At 35.9% G+C, this 22708-nt stretch overlaps 1 protein-coding gene across 2 annotated transcripts in view; it reads left to right on the top strand.

Annotated features, from left to right (window-relative positions):
* Nucleotides 1–22708, top strand: part of IARS2 (isoleucyl-tRNA synthetase 2, mitochondrial) — a 30573-nt gene that overhangs the window by 6988 nt on the left and 877 nt on the right. For both annotated transcript variants that reach the window (XM_062571794.1, XM_062571795.1), the window contains 12 exons: nucleotides 233–323; nucleotides 546–697; nucleotides 1729–1889; nucleotides 10039–10141; nucleotides 10838–10931; nucleotides 17191–17299; nucleotides 18110–18212; nucleotides 19152–19277; nucleotides 19699–19830; nucleotides 20641–20747; nucleotides 21693–21838; nucleotides 21996–22186. In XM_062571794.1, coding sequence (XP_062427778.1) covers nucleotides 233–323; nucleotides 546–697; nucleotides 1729–1889; nucleotides 10039–10141; nucleotides 10838–10931; nucleotides 17191–17299; nucleotides 18110–18212; nucleotides 19152–19277; nucleotides 19699–19830; nucleotides 20641–20747; nucleotides 21693–21838; nucleotides 21996–22186 — 1515 coding nt within the window. The remainder of the gene's footprint in view (nucleotides 1–232; nucleotides 324–545; nucleotides 698–1728; nucleotides 1890–10038; nucleotides 10142–10837; nucleotides 10932–17190; nucleotides 17300–18109; nucleotides 18213–19151; nucleotides 19278–19698; nucleotides 19831–20640; nucleotides 20748–21692; nucleotides 21839–21995; nucleotides 22187–22708) is intronic.

Below are 22708 nucleotides of genomic sequence, written 5' to 3'. Positions count from 1 at the left end.
TGGTATATTTTCGAACTTAGTGATGCTTATTTATTCTGATAGGTCAAATTTACTTGTCTTTTAGTAATTTACTATATTGCAGTTTGCTAAATCTGAGGTAAATATAGCATACTTTGTTTTTCATCAGAAAAAAATGTTACATAGCAAAATACTTAATTACCTTTTTGATATTCAAGATTGAGTTAATTACCACACCGTATTATATTGACATGATTAACATTTTAATTTTCAGGATTGCCTTGTGGATGAGGGTGGATTTTTTACAGAAGCTGCAGGTCCTGAACTTCAGAACAAGAATGTACTTGAAGAGGGAAATGAAGCTGGTGAGTACTTGTTATTTACTACATTTTAACTTTATTAGGTATGGTCTTTCAGGTATACTTTGGGGTGGTTATAAATCTGAACACATTTTAGATACGGGCATCACTTATGGTGTTGATTAAGGAAGGCAAGAACTGAGGCTAAAAGTATGTCCAAATCTGATTTTTTTTTTTTTTTTTTTTTTTTATCTTGCCTTCCTCTCCCCCGCCTTCTCCTCCCCTCAGTCATTCAGATGCTTCAAGCAGCAGGCAGTCTGTTAAAAGAGGAGAAATACGTGCATAGCTACCCATATGACTGGAGGACTAAAAAACCAATGATCATTCGTGCCAGCAAACAGTGGTTTGTAAACACAGCAAGTATAAAGGCTACAGCCCAGGTATATCACTTTGTTTTTTTGTGGTCAATTTAAAAGCCATTGATGCGATTAGAATAAGCAAAATAATCTTGCTATGTCTCACTCAAGGTTGTGTTCTTTAGTGTTTATAAACACTACCTAAATCTACACAATAGTGTTAGTAAACTGTAGGAGTGATGAATGTTGTCATTTTAGTTTTCATCAATATTGATATAATTTGACATAAGCAGATATCTCAGAGTCAGTGTATTTATTGTGCTTACAGGACATGCGTGAGTTTCTTAGAGCTACTATTTCCTGCCTCCTCTCCCAAGGACTTCTAAAGCTGTCTCTTCTGGCTTTCTTCCTTAAAACATAATATTTCTATCACTCTTAAGGTTACCTTTGCATATGTGACAGCCATGCATGGTTATACATCTGTGTGTCCTCCGGTATTTATTCTGCTTGAATAATAACCACATCAATACTTTTAGTGACTTAGAAGCAAATAATAATAAAAAAAAATGCAGTGCTGTCTGAAATTACACGCTTCCATGCAGAAAACTCAGAGCAACACATTAGGCTGTTTTGGGATTACAGTGATTTCATTCTAGTTAGGGCATGAGGTGTTTATTCCGTATTTCATCTAGCATAGATGAGAATGTGTCAGTTATTCAGTATGGTTGGGAGTGAAAGTGGTAGCCCACACTCTAAAATACAGGAAAAATGTATCAAGATGCTGTTTTGCCGTTGACAACAGCACAAGGCACAATAAGCGACTAACCATTGAATAGGGATACTGAAGCCATTTCTGAAACCTCACCTTTCTGCATGTTTGCTAGAGTGTCAGAGCTGTCAAAAAAGCAATGGCTGTTCTGTGGGGACGCATACAGTCTGTATGGCGTTATAAGAGTATTATTAAAGAGCAGTATACAGTGAGGTAAAGGAAAGAGATGTGATGGCTGCCCAAGAACGCATTTTGTAACGAGGGTGTAGGCCTGTAACTTTTTTTACTAATAGTATTTATCCAAATGCTGACTCTTTTGTTCAACAATTCACTGTTTACTTTATAGGAAGTGCTAAAAAAAGTGAAAGTTATTCCCACATCTGCAGTGAACAGAATGCTAGAAATGCTGGACAGAAGGACATTTTGGTGTATATCGCGGCAAAGAAGTTGGGGTGTTCCGATTCCTGTTTTTTATCAGAAGGACACAGGAGAAAGCCTGATAAACAGGTATTTGTCTAGCTTTATATACACCAGAAAATGAAAGGACAAGAGCACTATCTGTTGTTTGGCAGTTTCATAGTGTTATAAAAATTATGACTATTTAAATATGAAATATGTTCTTGCTTGTAATTATTTATATAAAAAGTTAGCTTAGGTATAAGTTAAAGCAATCAAAAGCTCATTGCTGAAGGTGACATTTATGTAAATAATTGGAGTCAATTTACCTAGATACTTAAGTTACCTCATGAGTCCTTCATGATAGTAACCGACAGTTGTTTCTTCCTTTTTCAAGTTAAGTGAGCTGGCAGTAGTCACTGGCTTTTATATTTTAAGCAAGGGGGGAAATGCAAGTTGTAGTTAGAGATTGTAAGTGTAATCTTAGCGTTATCAGTTGAACAATGCAGATATTTGTCAAAATAAGTTTTGAAATTGAGTAACAAACAATAAAAAAAATCTGAAGTGGAATAACAAAGTCGGTTGCAGAATAAATAACTAAGGCTTTGTTTCAAAGTTAAATTACTCTCTCTCTCTCTTTTTTTTTTTTAAATCAACCTCAATGAAAGTAAATAAGTGAATTTTAGCTGTATGGTTAGGTATGCTTAAAGTCTCAGCTGCTAGTCTTACTCTCTCACATTTTGGTGAAATCAATAGTACAGTTACTGCAAAAAATGCATTTCAAGAGTTTCAGCCTATTCGATGCAGAAGAAATCCTGAGCTGTAATAAAACCTCAACCAAATATGATGTTTTATTTATTTATTTTAAGGATTAATAGAGAGCTGCTTTTACCACTTCAGGGAACAGAAGTTTTCAAAAAGTTTTACAAAGTCATCAAAAAGATGGCTTTGTTTAAAAAGAAGAAACTCCAGGATACTGTTTTTTTTACCTTCATTGTTTATTTCCATAATAGTTTTCTGATGTAAAGTACATTAGTGTAACTCCATTTTATCCATTTGAACCTCAGAAATACTTGTGCAAATTAATTAGGATGATAAGATTACAAAGATGAAAACAAACTGTAGTTACATGACAGAATGTTTTGCTTTTGATGATGAACATACTGCAAAGAGTTCAACTTGTATTCCAGAGCCTTGACTGAACAAATGAGTATGGAAGTTGGTGAGGCTTGGGGGGATAAGGGGCGGGGAGTGGACTTCAGGCAGAGTTACTCCATAAGTTCACCTAGTGTGACTGTGTGAGTAGGTGCACAGATAGTACTTTGCCTCTCTAAGTGGCAATATAGTCATAGTCCTCTGTAGCACTCAAACAATGCTGAGGCACGTCAGAAAATAAAGGCATGGGAGCTCTGTGGGCTGTAAAACTGTTTTGCTGCAGAAATTGAGAAAGTCAGGTATATATTGACATTGCAAATTAAATTTTTTTGGGGGGAATAGTTATTGTAGTTTTTCTGAGCAGTATCCTTGAATGTTACTTGTACTGGTTTAAAATTGTATTAAACATAGTTTAACAACAGAATAAGAACGTAGTGAAATATAACTTGGCAACTGGCAATCAAATAGCTACTTCAGAATTTAGAAGAATTGACCCCGATACGGCAGATCCAGCTGGTAGAGAAAAAACTTGGAGGAAGGGGTAAATGGGGAATTCTTTTAGGTTGTAGTCAAGTTACCTTAAATACCTGTATCAAATGAGATGTCTCTTTAAACCCTTGAGGTGTCTGTGATTACTGCTGGAGATGTATAAAGTACAGCAGTGGAGTGATAAACTCTTCAGTAGGTTAACAGCCCTACCTTTGTGTGTTTAAATATTGGCATAGCAGTTACTCGTGTAGGCAGGTGAACAAAGGGGCTGTATAGCATGTTTGGTTAGATTTGCTAGGGAAAAAAAATTGACATATACATGATATGCTTGAAAAGTAGATTTATTTCATTTGACTGAAGTCCTTAGTTCTAAGTTATTTTACAGCAGAGATTTTTTAAATAAAAAGGGTAAAGCATTCCTTTAAATATTTGAAGTTAGCCGTACTAAGCTTCTGGAACAGGAATATGGAAAGTGTACAGAATATTGGCCTATAGAAATGACAGGCAAATCTAGAAAGCAGTCTGTCAATTCATAGGTCATTTTCCTGGACACCAGTTCTTGCTGAAATAAATAAATAGGTTTAAATATTTTGTTCTGCTTGCGTTCTCCTTTTGAAAATAATAGCACAACGGGATGCTGACATATGAAACTTCTGAGGTGTTAGAAATACGTAGCTTGTGTCAATAATTCAAAATCATTGAAAACAACAGCAAGTAACTTGTGTTTAAAACAAAAGCTGTTTTCTTAACTTGAATGCTGGATAAATATGCTTCTAGTAGCAGCGGCTCCAGAGTTTTTGAGTGGCTATCAAAAGTAACAGCATCTCCACTGGAAGTTAGTGTAGTCCACATGGAGTTGCTGTTACATATGAGAGCACTGATCGTTGGTCTTGAGTGATCCCGTCTATTAATCACCTGTAAAAGATTTTTTTTAAGCAATTTCCCTCTGTAAATCAGACAGTTTCCCCTGACTTTGTCACTTAAACACATGCAGAAAGCTTCTCTTTTATAATCTAATTGCTTGTCTCTAACAGAACAGTTTCCAGACCTTAATCCTGTCTTTCTAAATTCAAAAACAAGAGCTGGACTGTAATCTTGCATGCAACAATTTAATGCCAGATCTCCATAAAAATCTTCTTGTAGGCTGCTCTGATCCCATGTAGCCTTAGAAGACATTGGTTTGTGTGACACTTGTCTAAGATTATAATGTTGTGCTGAGGATTAGATCCATTATGTAGGGTGTACCTCATCATAATATGTATCATTCAATCAGGAATTCAAAGTTAGGATAAAAAACCAAAATCTTGTACAGCATAGAGAAGAGAGAGAAAACTTATTCATTACTGCAATTTTCCAGGAGGAATTGTGAGAATATAGAGATTATAGAAAGTTATACAGAATGTAGAGATTAGATTGTATGCGATTTCTTTTCTTTAATGAGAACAAGTGGAAGAAGACGACTTTAAATAGAACACATGCACAAATAAACATTTGACTTCTACAGTTTGTCTTTCAACTTTAGAAGTTAAGATTTCTTGAGAGAGGAATCTAATTCTAGGAAATTCTGTAACTCTTGAAAGAGATGAGAGATCCAAAAATAAGACCTGATCTCTGTTACTAACTCAGACCAAGTAATAACTGTGAAGTTAATTGCATGATGTCATATTAAATAATGCATTTACTACTTAAATTTACAAATTCACTATTCAAATGTCAGTCATAATAACTATTGTTGCAGAGGTTATTCTAATGCCTGAGAAGTTTTGTCCCCTTTCTGTGACCTTGATTAACAATTAACTTAAAGTTGTGATAGTGAAAAAACCCTCAGTTTTTGAAGCAGGTCTACATTGCATCTAATTTGCTTTGTAAAGTATTAAAACATGTTCCAGTGATTTTTAAAAGCAATAGCAACTTACCATAGCCTAAATACTTACTGAGTGTCAAAATTCATGCAAAAGAAGATAACTTGCCCTCTTTACTGGTGGTTGAAAAGAGGCTGGGAGAACATCAGGAACAGTTTTCTTCCTCTCTCGGCTGTATCTTAACACTGCCTAATTTCTGTTAACACATTAAATAAGTGTTCAGCGTAATCAATATCGGACTTCAGAGTGATTGGCTGGTGTCGTGGTAGCGTGAATTGTCGCAGAGGTTTCAGCGTTAAAAACGTAGCAAGTGACACGTAATGCAGGTTCTTCTAGATATGGTGTAGGAATACAGGGCAAAGTTTTACAATGGTGTTTATTGCTAACTCTGAATTATCGTGTTCCCATTGAAGCTCACAGATTATAAAGTGATGAGTACTTATTTGAGAAAGGTGTTTTTTCACTTGCACCTTACAAACTTTTTTTGTATTAAAAAAAAAAGACGGCTTAAATATGCTGCTTTTTTTTTTTTTTCCTTTTATGGTAACAGTTATTCATAAGAATCTTAGGAAAAGATCAGAGTAGTGGGGGGGTTGTTTGTTTTGGGTTTTTAAACTGTAGGAGAGTGTGTTTGATATATTTGGAATCTTCGATCTTTTAAAATACTAGATTGCATGATTGTTATTATTTTCAGTAGGGAAACTAAATGTAATGAGGAAAAAAAATTTTTTTTTTTTGAACTGTTAAGATGTGCTTTATTCCTTGATTTGAAACTGATCAAATTTTGGGAATATTGGTCAATAATAAGTTGACAGTCATTGACTTGCTTATAAGCGATTCATGGAAGAAAGCTGACGTTCTCCTAATCAAGAACTTTTTTTCTGTAGCATAATCGCTAATTCACATTCATGTCACAGAAATATACCTTTAAAATAATTCTGCTCTTCGTAAAATAGCAACAAGCTTTTACATTGCATAGCAGTGCTTTACCATATGCTTGGTAAAAGGTGAGTCCCTGGCATGTTTTGCAGAACTGGTATACCTACGATGTGAGATACTGGCCACACTTACTGTAAATGAAGGCAGTCATTTTATAATGTTTCCCAAGGGAGACTGAGAGCAAGGTTTACTTCCTTCTTGTCCCTCCCTCTAACCTCTGATGGAAAGGGGAATTTGTCCTTGCTACAAGCAATACAGTTTGCCCTAGCCCAGGGTTCAGTTTCCCCTACCCTGCAGTTGCTCCCAGTAGTTCTGTGATGCACCTGAGGAGGATTCTGTAGCTAAGCAGAACTGGAAGAAAATATTTCCTTTCACTCCTGAAGAGAGAAGTAGGCAATAACTTTAAATATATCTTCCCTGCTCAGTTCTACAGGACAGTAATTTCCTGTGAGATCTTAATTGATATGGTGCATATTAAGAGCACATGTATGTTTTTGTATGTACGTGTACATATACATACTTAAAAAAAAAAAAAAAAGAAAAAACTTTGGCTAAAGACCAGTATTTTAATAAATGCTATCATACAGTTCATTTAGATTGGAGTTAGTTAAACGATTACTCTAAAACAACCTTGTCGTCAAACATGGTATATTTCATGGTTACCCTCAAGAACTATTAAGTTTTTATCACTCATTGGCTTATGTAAGTTCAGAGCAGGCATGGCACAGAAATGTGCTGATCTTTATGGTAAATCTTCTCATGCTGATAGTGTCAGTCTCCCGTTGTGCTGTTTAGTTAGTTGGCTTCTTTAATCCTAAAGGAAGATGAGGGCTACCAAACTGATTCAAAGCATAGAGCAGTTTTGACATGACTCCGTGTGCCTCTTGAGTGCATGTTGCAGTTACTGTCTTTGGAATCCTTTTTTTGTCAATCTTTTGTGTTTCTGTAGGAAGCTCTAGGAAAAATTGACAGTTGCAATGTCAGAATATTGCTGACACTTCAGGATATAGCTCCTTTACTTAGTTAGAATAACTGACGGATTGAGATTTCTGCTGTCAATTTTGGCATGTAGCTCAATTTCTCTCTTAAGAATCACCACAAATAGTGGTTTAATTAAACATCTGTTGAATGCTTCAAAAATGTATGGGCTGGGACTGCATTTATTGCCATAGTTTATGCCACTCCACTGAAGTATATTTGCAGTATGGGAAAGTTGCATGGGAGACAAGTTTAGTTTCTGTGTAAAATTTTCTACTTGTTTTATAGCTTATAAAAACAAAATCTAAGAACAAGTCTTCTTTACAGATCTTTCTACTTGTATTCATGGCCATTATGGGTATGATTCTCAATTAGAAAAGTTTTGGGGCTGTAACTTGATACCAGAGCCATTATTCAAGCACAGAATTAATTTTCATGAATTTCTAAATGCACTAAAATTTTGCTTGGTAATAAGCATGTTTTAGGGACATTAGCCAAACCAAATTTTAATAATTTCCTTTTTAAGTACACTCAAAAGTCTGTAAAATGTCAGCATTAAGGCAGGCAGTATTGTTTGACTTGGTTTCTTGATTCATTGCTATTTTATATTACAAGACATTTGCCAGCGTGAGTCACGCTTATATTCTGGTATGTTGCTTCTCTTCAAAATGTGCAAGTGCTGCTAGTCACAGGTAAGAGTTGGTTTATAACATCGAGACTAAGAGAGCTCTTGAAATACTCAGTTGAAGACAAGTAGTTACCAATAATTGGAATTAAAGATACGCTGATAGTCAAAGATGAAGCTTTCTTGTGGCAAGAAATGGAAAATAAGGTTGTGTTCTGCTTTTTCTGAAGTGTTCCTAGGTCCTACAATTTGTGTCATCATTGAAAAAGCTGTCTGTACCTCCAAACCTGCAGTAGAAGGTGCTTGTACAGCAGAGAAGAGTCAAATTTGGTAAAATAGTTTAGTATGGCCTGAGAGAGAGTAAATTTGATCCTGGCTAATGTGATTTTTTTTCCTGAGAGGTTTCTGAATTTGCAAATTTAGCCTGAAGGAAGGAAGGCCCAAAGGATATTTATTGGCTAGCCTAGGACCATCTATCAGGGCTTGATTTGTTGTTTGCTTCTGTTTTGGAGAAGTAACATTAACAGAGGAAGTTGCAAATAGGCTTCTGTAATATTTCTGAAGGGAGAAGACACCATTCAGATTGGAGTGCCTAAATTTTGCTTTACCAGAGGAGTTGTTAGCAGATGTATTGCAAAGCCATAAACTGTCCCATGACAATTAAACGTGAAGGTGACTGCCATCCATTTTGGCCTAAAAAGGTGAGAATGCCAGTGGATGCTAGTTAGCTCTGGTTTTCTAAGTGATACTGATTAGTGGTAGTGTGTTTTCTCTCCAGAAAATGTACTGAGATATTACAGATGTCTTTACTGTGAAAAGACCTGACTGGTTAATACAAAATCCTTGGTCTGTCACTGTAATTTTATCCTCACAATTAACAGCAAAATTGCATTGTCCTCTTACCATCTTATCTCAGGTGTTATTGTATAGTAATTTGTTTTATATCTTCTTGAAGAATGTAAGTTTTCATGCTTTAGGATCTATCCATAAGGGTACACTAAACACTGATGTAGCTTATCAGTAGTACAGAGAATATAGTGTGTAGAAGTCTAAATATAAAACCAAATGATGATACTGAAGAAGTTAGATCTGCATTTTGTATTTTCAAGATTAATGTACCAGGGCATAATTTTAATTTTTCATCTATTCCAATATTGTGCCAAGAACTTAGTTAATTGTCTAAGTACATGTTTTCTAAGTTAAAAATGCATCTCTAGTGACTAAGGTTGTATAACAGTCTTAGCTTGAAGTTAGCCGGCCATGATGATCTGATATATTCCCTAGATATAGCAGATGGTTTAAAAATCATCTTTTTAGTTGATGCTCTTGAGCTAGAAGTGAGTTTGGGGTAGGATTTTTTTTTTTTTTTTAACCCTAGCTTATTGTTTGCCTAGACTAGAATTATGTTAAAAATCTATTTCTTCTAGCTTTACATACTGTGGACAATTGAATGTGTCACAAATAATTGAGAACTGCATGCCTTTCTCTTCTGTTTGTTCACATCAGGAAAAAAACGCATAGCTCAATTTTTTTTCCTCATAGTATCTATTTGTTCAAGAATCTTTTGTCCTTGCTGGTGCTATACTCTTGACTGATACATTGCCTTCAGTGTGTACATTGAATGGTTGATTAAATCACTCATCTACTGGATACAAGAACTACAGTTCCCATCATTATTGGGAATGGTCTTTAGTATACACCTGTCTTCATATTTTAAAAATGTGTTGCTAAAAGAGGAATCCAGGCAGCTGCTAGTGTAATATGAAGTCTGTACGTAATTTGAAACGCTGGTATTTCCTAGCTCCATGTCCATGTGAGTTCTCAAATTCTCTCTCAATAAAGTGGAAAAGAGAAGCCTATTATCAAAAAGAGCCAATATTTGAGGTGAAATAGTTGTTTTGTTTCTATCATTCTAAGACCAAGAAATAACAAGTGAAATGAGTTTTAGAAGTCTTCCAGCTGCTTGAGTGCCCAAGCTATTGATGATGACTTGCAGAAAAGCTACTCAGAACATATGGAGATTTCTACATATCCAGGCTTTTACACAACCCTATAGCTAGCATCTTGGAAGACAAAAGTAGGAAGTTGGCCAGTTGGGAAGCTGATAAATTGCAGGTTAAAAAGTTTGATCTCCACCACTTTGATCTCAGATGCTCGAAGAAATATATGGTAATTTACCAATTCTTACAATCCATTTTTCTCTTCTGATCAGTGAAACAATCACAAATGTCATTAAAATAGTGGAGCAGCAAGGGACAGATGCCTGGTGGACTCTTCCTATTGAACAACTACTATCAAAAGATGCTGTAGTAAAGGTAATTTTTTTTGACTTTGAATATAGAATGAGGTGTTTCAGTGACAGGAAGTAATATAAAACCTTCACGTATTCTTGCAGTCCTTTTCAACTTTCTACATTTATGAGAAGGTTCCTGTGAAGGGAATGTTCAGAAAGTAAAAGCTGAGTATGACAAAACACAACCAGATTTATGCATTAATTCAGGGCATAAAGTCTCTATTTTTCTCCTTTTATTCCAGGATGAAACTGGCATCCTACTTAGCCAAGTTATGAGCACAATTATGTATTATTTTTTTTATTACTTATTTATTTTTTTTGACATTTTTTTCTTTTGTTTTTGTTCTTCCTACCTTCTATTGTTCCATTAATAGTTAGGTTCTTAAGCTTGCAAACAAACTATAGGGTTACTCTAGCATCTGAGGTTTCAGGTAATTTTTCTTCTGCTTTTTTGTCACTAGTGGTGACCCTGCTGAGCAAGGGGGGGGGGGGTTGGACTAGATGATCTCCAAAGGTCCCCTCCATCATTACTGATTCTATGATTTTATGAAAACCATTTGAATAACTATTTAAGTTATTTTGTGTTCACTTGCATTATTCCTAGCAGAACTTGTACAAAACTGGCCCAGAAATCAAATCTGCTTTATTTCTAGCTTTGAAAAGCATTGATGATACGGAGTATTCTAGTTGCATTATTTAACAGTTGTTTTTTCTATAGGCTGGTGGTCATGATGTTTCGGATTATGTAAAGGGACAGGATGTCCTAGACATCTGGTTTGATAGTGGAACTTCCTGGGCCCATGTTTTGGAAGGTATGGAATTAATATGTTGATAATTCTTCTGTAACACTTGGGGAACCAAATATAACCTTTTTTTTTTTTTTTTTTTTTTTAATGATGCTGTTGGTATCAGCAAAACTGAGTTGGATTATACCAGCAGCAAACTGGTGGTCATTTCTTGTAAAGATGCTTTTACTTGTAAGGAATAAGGTTTAATATTGGCAAATTCATTTTCAGCATAATTGAGGTTGAGATTTTTTTTTTAAGATATGTATATGTATACTGTTTGCCTCGAGAATAATCCAAAGTCAGGAGTCCTTTCTAAAGGAGGAGTCCTCTCCAGTGCATCAAGTCTGTTGGACTTTAAACTCTCAGTACACAATTGTGTGATAAGAATCTTGTTGAATTATAAAACACGTTAGTACCAGAGGTTTTATTTCCTAGCAACATAGGCAACAGTACCATCAGCAAACATTTTCTAAAGGACCTTTACATACACTAAAGTTCATTCTCTTTAAAAATGTTTCTGGTTTGGTTTGGTTTTTGAAAAGTTATGTAGTAATGGTATTTTACATGCACGGATATATGGTTGCATTCTTCAAGGACTTAACATCTCAGCACACTTCATAAAAACTATTTCTAATCCCATGTGGAAGAAGGAGAACACATTTAGTAAGTGATAGCAAAGTCAAGACCCTTGATTCCCTGTTAATTTGCCCCAGATTCCTACATGGTTTCTGTGATGTGTGTTAAATGTTTGGCCTTTCACAATACAAACTTCCTCTTTGGTTGAGCCATTAAAAACACACCACCACCCCAGCCAATCACCTATTCTCATGAAACTTGCTGGAATTTGATATGTTTAAAATATCCTGTCTTGTTCTCAGACTTGAATGGATTGGCCCAATAATCTCGAAAGTTGAGGAGGGACACAACTAACAGGCAGTGTAATCTCCAGAGCCTCTTTATCTTTAGAAACCAGACTGAAGTTGCATTGCCTTTTGTTGTGTGTAATTGAGGCTCCCATTTGCTGGCAGAAGTAGAAGTACAGAGTCCGATTCAGATGAAATGGCTGGTTTAATTTACTGTTTTTCAAAAAGTGTCCTTTGCAAGAACTGTTGAGCAAGTGCAACTGTTGAACAAACTGCAAGAATAGTTTCATCCTGTGTTTCAAGGTATACACCAGCTTTTAAAACTTGATGCGGAGTTTCCTTCTATACAACAATAATTGGCAGCATTTACTAACATACTAAATGATGGGCTTGCTTTCCAAAGTGCTTCTGCCGGGGGGAGGAGCATGGAAGAATCACAAATTTGCTCAGAGAATGTCACAGCAGAAAAACAACTCCCCTTGGTTTAAACTCCTGAAAGCACACTGGCCTGTGGGAGCTAACGTGCTGCCTGTAAAGTGTTATCACTGATCGTCTTCCAGAAATTTAATAGATAGACGTTAGTGCTTACCCTCTGATTATAGTCATGTGTGGTGGTAGTTCTTATGAAGGACAGTAGCACAGGAGTTAATTTCAGGATCACTAGAGGATTTAATAGATTGCTAAAAGTGGGAGACTAATGTGCATAATTCTTGCAGTCTACTGTGCACTCAAATTATTAAAAATTGTAAGTCAACAATCTTTCTATTAGTAACCAACACGTTTTTTTTCCCTAACTATTCCAGTCTTACAAAAATAAGCAGTTTTCTTCAACAGCTGGGGGAACTTGGGCCTGAGCTTTTACTGGACTTGAACTAGCAATGTCAGAGGAAAACAATTATTAAATGAGAAGCAATGAGTTTTAAATTCATCACCTTAGCTAATGGCCATGTATATCATATGTATATGAAATATGGCAAGTTGTGAAGAGGAAGAAGAAGAGAGATTCTGCAGCATAAGCTTTTCAAACATGTTAAAAAAATTGCTCAAAAACAGCAGTCAGAAGGATTTAAGTAATAAGTTGCAGAGGAGCAGTAGTATTTCTGGGGCTGCCCTGTTGCGTTTCCCACCAGTGATGGTGCATAGTTCTAATAGAAGTTACTTGAAGTTGTCTGTTGCACTAAAATAGCATTTGCTTCCTTTTTCCAGGCTAGAGGTATTGATTCTGACTAAACAACAAATTACCCAGACTTGAGATTAGGATGCCATTGCATGTCAGCATTGTCACAGGGGGTGCTACTTGCACATTAAGATGTAAAATTTAGTTACCATAGTCACAAAACCACAATTGCATAATTATACTTAGACTGTGTGCAAAATAAATGTTAAACTGCTTACATCGTAGAGCAAAACACACATCTGTGTATTGCAACATGCTCAAGAAAAAACACTACTAAAATATTTCTAGTGATATTCTTTACTTCACTAATGTTCTGTATGCGTAGCACTAACTTCACTGAAGTTTCTTGTGCAGTCTGATCCTGTTTGTTTCTTGCTGCAAATACCTCAATTATTTTTGAGAAGAAGCTTTTTCCACTTTCTTTTTATAAAGTGTTAAGATGTATAATGTCTGACTGCTTCTAATAAATTAATTTTCACAGTACCACTGATATAGAGTGTTAACCTGCTACTGACAAACTGAACGTGTAGTAAAGGCAAAATCTGGTTCTAAAGTATTTGCCAGTTTTGAATACCTGATTTTTGATTCCTAGGACTCTGTTAGTATTTTTTTTCTTCAAAGTTCGGTTCAGTTTGTGTGCAGCTCGATCTACAGTAAGCATTTAATAGAACTGCAGATCCAGACCCTCAGGTCAGACATACAGGAAAAAAAAAAAAGTTGTGAAAACTTGGATTAAAATGATTTGCAGATCACAATATGGGCTTTCCATGGTGCAGAAGGGCTAGACTCTGGTTTCTTAGACTCTGTTTGGTTGCTTTAACTAAGCCCATGCGCTCTACAGACAGTGTCTTGCTATATTCATTTATTTTCTAAATTCTAATGTAAATGAATTGTCATAGTCAAATTTCCTTCGGTGCATAGCCCTGATTGATAGCTAAACAGTATATACTGGATTTTTAACAGCCAGGTAACTAAAAATTGTTTCATACTTCAGAAAGAAGAGTGGAGGATTAAGGGTGGACAAATGACTGCAAAAGTTCATAAATGCCAAAGCTGAGTGCTTGGCCTTGTATTTTTAATACTTTTGTATTAAAAAGTATTGCAATTTTGCAAATTGCAAATTTATGAAGGATTATAAATAATGCACAATCCTTAGAGTAAGTGCTTTAATTTAAATAACAGAAACATACTGATTGTTTCTTGAAAATGGTCAGAGCAAATAACACTCACACAATGCTTAGGACACATTTTTCATCATCTCTACCCTAATATTTCTAATCAGTGGAAGTCTTCCAAAACCCTATAGAAAGCAGCGTGCTAACTCCAGATTGCAGCAGCAGACTTTCTTTTAGCGTGGTTGGTTCTGTATAGTTTTCCAGTAATTAGAAACACACATTGTCTTCTAACAGCCTTATAGCAAGATGCAAGGACTGCACTTTCTGCAGAGTAAATCAGTTAACCAGAGTCCCCTATGGGCCAGAGCACAGGTTGTGTTTGATGTAGTGAAAGAGCTCCTCTGCCTCAGTGAATTCTAGGTCAGTCCATTTTTCGTAGCTATTTAAAATATTTTAACAGAAATATTATCCAGACTGATCATTGAGGAACTCTGTAACAACTTTGTTCCACTTTGATAGTGCTCATTTCAGTAGCTTTCTTTGGAGAATTAATTTTAGGGGGGGGGGAAAGCTTTATCTTAAAATTCTTTGACAAATCTCATTTTCCTCATGACAATGTATCGTGTATACACTATAAACATGAGATTTATTTTTGAGAATGCTATATAAAAAATACATGCTGAAATAAGATGTGATTTAAAAAAAAAGAAAAAAGAATTGGCATATTACCCATAGTTCTGTATCACAATGATGGTAGTTTTCAGCATCATAATTCTTTCCCTATCTTATTAGATAATATTTAACTGTATGAATGTAATTATTTTACGACTGGCCTATCTATATGCTTAGACTTTTGTGCTGACTGAGAGACTTAAATTTATCTTAGCTGATTCATTCCTGGCATTAAGATACAATACGTTTAATCGAAAAGTCAAAGTCTGTAAGATCAAAGATACAGAATCTTGAAATCCAAACCAGAAGGATCATAAATTCTAATGCTCTTTAATGACCTATGTACTATATGTCCATGTAAAATAAACAATTGAAAAACCTCTTCTGGGTTGTTGAACATATTCTTTCATTTGTGGAGAAATATGTACAATGATCTAATTGATTTATATATAACCATTGCAATCTCAACAAAACTGAGGTAGGAGAGCTACTGGTAAAGTTAAAAAGCAGGTTTTGTATATGCAAAGACTATACTGTATTTAACAGAGATAAAATGTTTGGATATTCTCTTAAAATGTTATATCAGCCAGCCTCTCAGACACACTAGGTCAGAAGACACCTATACAATTTGCTGTTTGTCATCAGTTGTTTGTTCAAATTCTTCATTTGTTTAGATTTAGCCTTTTTAAGTTTTTTTTTTTTCTAGTTGCCGGAAGTTGCAACAACTGTCACTTCTGTGGAAACTTCACTTCTATTAAAGAAAGAAAGAAAAGAAAGTCTAGTAAACTGGCAGTAAATAAATGTTGCTTCTGTTCATTTTTTTTTTTACAGATTTCCCACTGTTGTTTTCTTCCTCACCACAGGTATTCTTACAGGTTTTTTGGTTGGTTGGTTTTGTTTTTTTTATCCTGTCCTCACAAGTATTTTTGCAGTCTGATCCAAAGACTGATCCCTTTTTATTCTGCTTTTAAAAACCCAGCTCTTTTGTAGATTTTCTTGAAGGAATAAACAAATATGCTAAAAACTGCAACATTCGCTCACTTTTTTTTTTTTTTTTTTTTTTCTTCCCTTGTGCTAGCAGTAACTGCATGGCCTTGACCTTTGTAATGTTGAATTTCATTTTATTGCAGGATGGATCTAAATATCGAAACTTCCATTAAGTTGAACAAATAAATCAAGTATGTCAGCAGCAGAAAGAAGCATTGTCTCAGGGGTCCTAGGAAGAGCATGAAAGGAGTTATTAGATAAAACTGAGCAGAAGAACTTTTGTCTGAATATGTGGAAAATTACCGTACCAGCTTTTAGAATCAATACTAAATTCCTGCTGCTGCTGCCTTCTGAATGTCCATATAATTTCATAGAATTTGTAGGTTTAGTGACTTGCATATTCTGCTGTGCTCCGTGTTATTCTATTCTTACTCTGATGCTGACCTGTGTGGGTTTTTTTTAAGGACGAGGAGGGACTTGTTGAGGCAACAAGTCTTGCACCTTTCTGTACAGTGATCTCATTCCACCCCTGTAAAGCCACGAAGGCTTTGCTGCCATCTTCCAGTCCTATGGGAAGGCTGGATTTGCTCCTCTGCTTTGGATGTGCAGTCAGCTAATACCCAGTCTGTGTATTCCAGCCCGTTTATTTTGATGCCAGCAGTGTTCGTTAGCACAAATTGTTCTTCTCTAGTATTCTTGTCTTTGTGTATTTATAGAGGACAATTTAAAGTCTCTCTCAGCCTTCACGTAAATAAGCTAAACCAGCCAGGTACCTCCAGACTCCTCTCTCATGCAACAGGCTTCGTCTCACCTGCTATCTTAACCCTTTTCTGAAAATGTTAATCGTCCTGGAGCGCTAGTGCCCAGAGGTGTAAATGCTGTTCCAGGTGATCTCTGGTCACTGCTATGCTGCTAAAGCTTACTGGTCTTACCTGAAAATACCCGAGGCGCTACAGAGGCTACTCAGTCATGTTCCATCTGTGGCTTACATCCAGAGCAATTCCCAATTGATAAAATCTCAGTTCAGACCATAAATTCTTACTAATTCCTAAGCATGTTATGTTGTCTTGAATCCAGTTTGATTATGAGTATTTAGAAAGTACTTTTAGAACTTCGTAAGAAGTGCTCTGAGTATCATATCTTCTATTTTTGTAACTAATTACTTTGTTTGGGGGAAGGCAAGCTTAATGAAATTAAATGAAGTTAAGCATTAACTTCAAAAGCTTGAAGTTACGCTAAGTTAAATTTCAGAGGTCAGTGAGTCTTGAATTTTAAAGATTTAAATTTTGTGATACTAATGGATCATTTGTGTCATATTGAAGAAGTCATAATCTCTCATAAAAGCAAGTCGTTTAAATCAGTGGTCCTAATCACTTTCAGAGATCTTTTTCATGTATATTAATTACTTGAGGATCTAATATAGGCTAATATTAAAAAAAAAAAAAAAAAAAAATCTTCTGTTTTTAAAGATGCAGAGCAAAGAGCAGATTTATACCTTGAAGGAAAAGACCAACTGGGAGGATGGTTTCAGTCTTCTCTGTTAACTAGTGTGGCAACAAGGAAAAAAGCACCTTACAAGTAAGTGCATGAGTTGAAAAAACATTGCTTATTCCTTTATTTAAATAATAGGCTCCTGTTAATATGGACAGGAGTATATAAACAAGTGAAATCAATCCATTACTGAATGTCTAGTTTGTTTTTCATTTTCTGCATAAAGGTTATTTTCAGAATATTTTTCTTTACAGGTTATATTGTAATGGATTTATTTATTGCTTAAAAATTGTCCATCTGAGAATTTTTAATAGCTTTCCTTTCTCAGGTATTCAGATTATACTGCATTACAGATGCAGATCTGTTCTTTTGCCATCCCTCATCCCTCACACTCCTATAACCAAAGCCTTTTGAAATATAGTGTGAAAAATCTCTTAAGAGTGTGGACAGATGTGTAATGAAGTCAGAATCACTGTGCATTTCTTTTTATACTGGGGCTGTGACATACTGTCTGTCCCTGCTGAAGATAAAAAGCATAAAGAAAGGTAATGTGAACCAGCTGCAAGGGGACTATGCAGTTTTATGAAATATAGTGGCTTAAATTAAAAAAAAAATCATACTTCAGTCTTTAATTCATCTGAAATATGTGCACCCTGGATACCTGTAAATATTGTTAGTCACATGGAAATATGAAATGAATAAAATATTTTAAAGATATACATGCTACTCAGATGGTTGTACAGCATATGGTTGGTTGAGCTCCACAGACAAAGCCCCAGGCTTACCAAAGTAGTGGATTTCCATGGATTTTGATGTAGGAATATCTTCTTTAGAAATGTATTTTTAACAGTGGACTTCTTTTGCTGGGTTTTGTTTTCACTAAAACCTTTTCTCCAGGACTCTGGTAGTTCATGGATTTACTCTTGGTGAAAAAGGGGAAAAGATGTCTAAATCTATTGGCAATGTGGTTGACCCTGACGTGGTAATCAATGGAGGTGAAGTAAGTCAAAATGCCGAGTGTCTCAGAATTGCCCCTGTCTTATGGCATGTTTTTTCTATATTGCTGCCTTGTAGCAGAATTCTAGAGAGCTTTTGTAATGCCTTTGAGTATATTGCAATTCTGTTTGGCTCAATTAAAAACTTTGAGCTGTTTTATTTCAGCTGTAGTGCTTAAAAAGACTTTGTGCTGAGAGAAAAGAAGTTAAATTATATGGAAGATGTAGAATGGTACTTATTATTTGGGAAAACTGTTGATGGAGTGATTGGAGTGGGGAGAGAATTAATTTATGCCTTCAAACACTGTCTTGAAACCTGTGGGCCTTACAGGATAGTGGTTGCGCACCAGCAGTCTGACTGCTCTCAGTCAGGGCTCTTTATTGACTCTGGGAACTTGAGATTTCATTCTGTAGTCCGGGAGGTTGCACTCAAAGTGCTACTCTGAATCCTGTCCCCCTCCTCCTCCTCCCCCCTTCACTGATACTCTTTCTGAGGCTACGGAACAGTTTTATGTGACTATCTAGACTAAAGAAACAATGTCCACAAAGCCTTATTAATCTGATTGAATAAAACACAAAATAGTTTGGGTTCTTTCAAAAACGAGAGAAGCCATTTTCAGAGCTGAAAATGGTGTGTGGTCTGAATCCCACTCCCAAAGATGTCTTCAGATAGTAACAATGTTAAGCATGAAAAGGATTCAAGACTGTTAGATGGCTTTATCTTATTTTTCCTGAGTCCTAGCATTGCCTGTATGGAGACTGCTGCGAGTATATAGAGCAGTCAGGCTCAACAGTAAATCTTGCTAAAAGAGGGGTGGAGGCCTCCAAATATAATGGCCCTGTGGTCACAGTTACAAATAATGTTAACAACCTGGAATTGCGTTGTTCTCCAAGCTGCAGGACCCCTGTCAGGTTTTGTAGTGTGCCTTCCTTTCCCTACATAGGATCACACCAAGGATCCTCCATATGGTGCTGACGTTCTCCGCTGGTGGGTAGCAGAATCAAATGTTTTCACTGAGGTGCTGATTGGACCTGTTGTACTCAATGCTGCAAGAGATGATATCAACAAGGTAAGAACTAAATATGCTAATGCCCTTCATTCCAATGATAGGTCCTCTATATATTTGGTCTTGTATTGGCTGAGTAGAAGTCATTGCAAAGTCTTTTCTCTTTAAACTAAATGAGCTTTTCTAAACTCCATTAGGTACTACTGCTCTTTACACCATGGATCAAATAGCAGTATGTACTAAGGAAAAGTATGTGTTCTGCAGCTTGCTTAGATAATACCTACAATGTATTCTTTGTTCTTCTGTACGTCTTTGTGGCATACATTCTGCTTGGTATTTTGTAATTATTCAAATAATCAATTTGAACAACAACTACATTTAGTTAATTTTATAATATCGTCTTATGATATTATAATTCCATACTATCATCTTGTTTCATCTAAAGTGCAAAACTTTCCATTTAACTTGTCTGGTTTATTCCTAGCTTCGGAATACACTGCGCTTTATCCTGGGAAATATAGATGGCTTCAATCCAGAAACTGATTCCATTCCCACTTCAGAGATGTACATAATAGATCAATACATGCTACATTTATTGCAAGATTATGGCAGCAAGGTAAATTGTATTGATTTTTTCACTGGATATACTACCCAGGTAAAAAGCTTTAAGTCTGCATGCTGTATTATTTTAAAGAAGAAATGCTGTGTTTTCATTTATACCTTTGATAAGAAAAAGATGACTTAAAGCTTAACAATGTTCATTTGAGTTGTTTAAAAGCTGTTAAGGCTTTTTAGGCTTCCATTTAAGGGGGGGAAGGGGAAAGAAGAAAAAAAACTTTCTCTGAATATCTAAAAGCTAGGTTTTCCCTCTGGCATGCAACTTTCATTGAAGCTATGAGAATAAAGAGTATGTATCAAATAGGCAAATTATGATCACTAATGTATCTGTGATACAAAGTGTCCTTCTTTAAACTCATTTCAGCTCTTGAGAGGAAGTCTTTGTTTTCAGTATTTTCAATTTGTTTTAGACATGAACCTGTCTTTTTCTCCCTCTCCCTTGTGTCCCTTTCCCCCAGGCCTCTAATTAGAAATTTTTAGAGTTAATACCTAGAGTAGGATCTACTAGAGCTTCAGAAATCTTCTGTATTCCATAGAGTTTAGCAGTTTATAGCACTCAGAACCATTCTGCTGATTGGATATAGTTTCTGTAGTTCCCCTGCTCCTCTACCCCTCCATATTTGAATTGAAATGATTTCTTGTTTTGATTAACTGAATTAACGCTTTCCCCTCCAACAACCATTAAAGAAAAGATTATCTCAGACTTCCTGTCACTCAGCACAGTTTGTGCAAATTCAGGTTCATCAGGAGTTGTTGTTGTGTTCAGTGTGATCAAAATTGGTATTTAACTCTCTGGTCCCTATCCCAGGTTACAGAAGCATACAAAGAATATGATTATAGCAAAGTTGTTCGATTACTGCAAGCATTCTGCTCCAGAAGTTTGTCTAACTTTTATTTCAGCATAATCAAAGACAGGTAAGTTAATTCCTGCTGCCTTTAAGTCATCACGGAAATGGGGAAATAAAAAAAAATAACTTAATCGCTTTGAAATGCTGGTAATAACACTTCAGGCAAATATTGAGTGAACACAAGTACCTTTGAGAATGTCTAACAGCTATTTATTGTGCTTTTGATGAACTAAAGCACTTAGATGAAAGCACTTAGATGAAAGCTGCTTTCAGCTATCAGAATACTTGTTTTTGTCATCAGTGTGCTAGCATATTCTTTCCACTAGGGGGTGCTGAATCCTTTTGAAAGGTGGTCAAGCATTGTACACACTTTACAACTTCATTTAGTTTTAAGATAAATTTCTAAATCTGTATTTCTACTCGTCAATGTGTACATTTGTGTTTTTGGGGGGATAAGGGGTGGGGGCTGGAGCACTTATCTGGGCAATGTTAGATCTTACTGGTCTAAAAAACAGATAAAGAATCCTAAAGGTGTGACTTCTTAAGCAAGGATGTAGTCTGATAGCTTAGCAACATTTGAAAGGGTGATTTCATGGGGGAAAGAGGGGATGGAGTTGCATGATCTTTGGTTTCAAGACTGAAAATAAAGGGAGAGGAGGGGCGGCTCAAATGCTACATTTAATAGATGAACTAGAATAAAGAGTTAACAGAGCTGCAGGCCCACTTTCCTGAAAAAAGATTCCCTTCTATACAAATGAAGCAAATTAACATGCATTGTACAAAAGCTCCTTTCCTTTAACAAAATGCGGCTGCGTACGTAGATGTCCCTGTACGCATACCACTGTTTTGCAAGGCAGGATAATTAGGAAAAGCTTTTTCAGCCTGATCCAGCTTGCTTTTCTAATTTACATGAAAGGTAGTATTGGCAGCCTTGAAAGTATGGCCCTTAAGTAATAATAACAACATAGCACTACTAAGAGAATTGTTTACAACTTTCATCTCTATCTTGCAGGCTCTATTGTGAAGAAGAGAAAGATCCTAAACGCCGTTCCTGTCAAACTGTGCTAGCAGAGGCTTTGGACATAGTAGTCCGATCATTTGCACCAATTCTTCCTCACTTGGCAGAGGAGGTTTTCCAGTACCTCCCTTATAAAAAGGGTAAAGCATGTATAGTTTCTAAGGACTTGTCATACTGTTTAATTGCACAGTTAAAAAGAATGCAAATACAGAGCTACACCGTTTTTCTTATTCATTTACAAGCACTTGAATAGAAAGGCACTATGTTCAAAATTCTTTTGTTTACTTTGCTCTCAAGTCTCAGGTGGTGTGTTTCGTAGTGGCTGGATTAAAGCAAGCTCAGGGTGGAAGAAACCCGGGACAGAGGAAGCAGTAGAAGGTGCATGTGCAATAAGAGACTCTTTCCTTGGGTCCATCTCTGGCAAGAATGCTTTGGAATATGAAGTTGTCATCGTCATTGAGCCTGGACTTCTATTTGAATTAATGGAGGTAAAAGATACAACTAAGAACCCAACTGTGGGGAAAATAAATATTATTAACTTCTATAAACACTCTTCTGCTTCAGTGGAAGGCTTTGTGCTTGTCAGAAAATGAGTGCTTTGATGCCACCTGCAGTGTTCTCCCTAGAGTAATTGTTTTCATGATGTGTTGAGGTAACTTGAGAACACCTATCTGAACAAGGGAGCCTTGGACACAAATTCAAGTCTGTAGGGGTGCAAGGGCAGGAGTAATGAATTCGGACTCTTGGTTGAAATAGACACTGATTCACTATCAAAGAAACTACTTGGTTTGAGAACCACTGGCATTAATCTTAGCATTTAATAATTTTTAAAGAACAGCTAACCTTAAGAGTTTGTACCATAGATCTCAGTTTTGATGCCAGATTTAAATGTATGCACATAATATATATGATTATATGGTGCACATATGGTGTTTGTATGTGCATGTGTATATTTATACATGAATATAATATATATAAAATATAAAACTTCTCAAAAAGAGAGCATAAGT

Source organism: Rhea pennata, chromosome 3 (genome assembly GCF_028389875.1).
Source record: "Rhea pennata isolate bPtePen1 chromosome 3, bPtePen1.pri, whole genome shotgun sequence".
In the NCBI taxonomy this organism is placed as follows: domain Eukaryota; kingdom Metazoa; phylum Chordata; class Aves; order Rheiformes; family Rheidae; genus Rhea; species Rhea pennata.
This window is presented reverse-complemented; position numbering and strand designations above follow the sequence as displayed.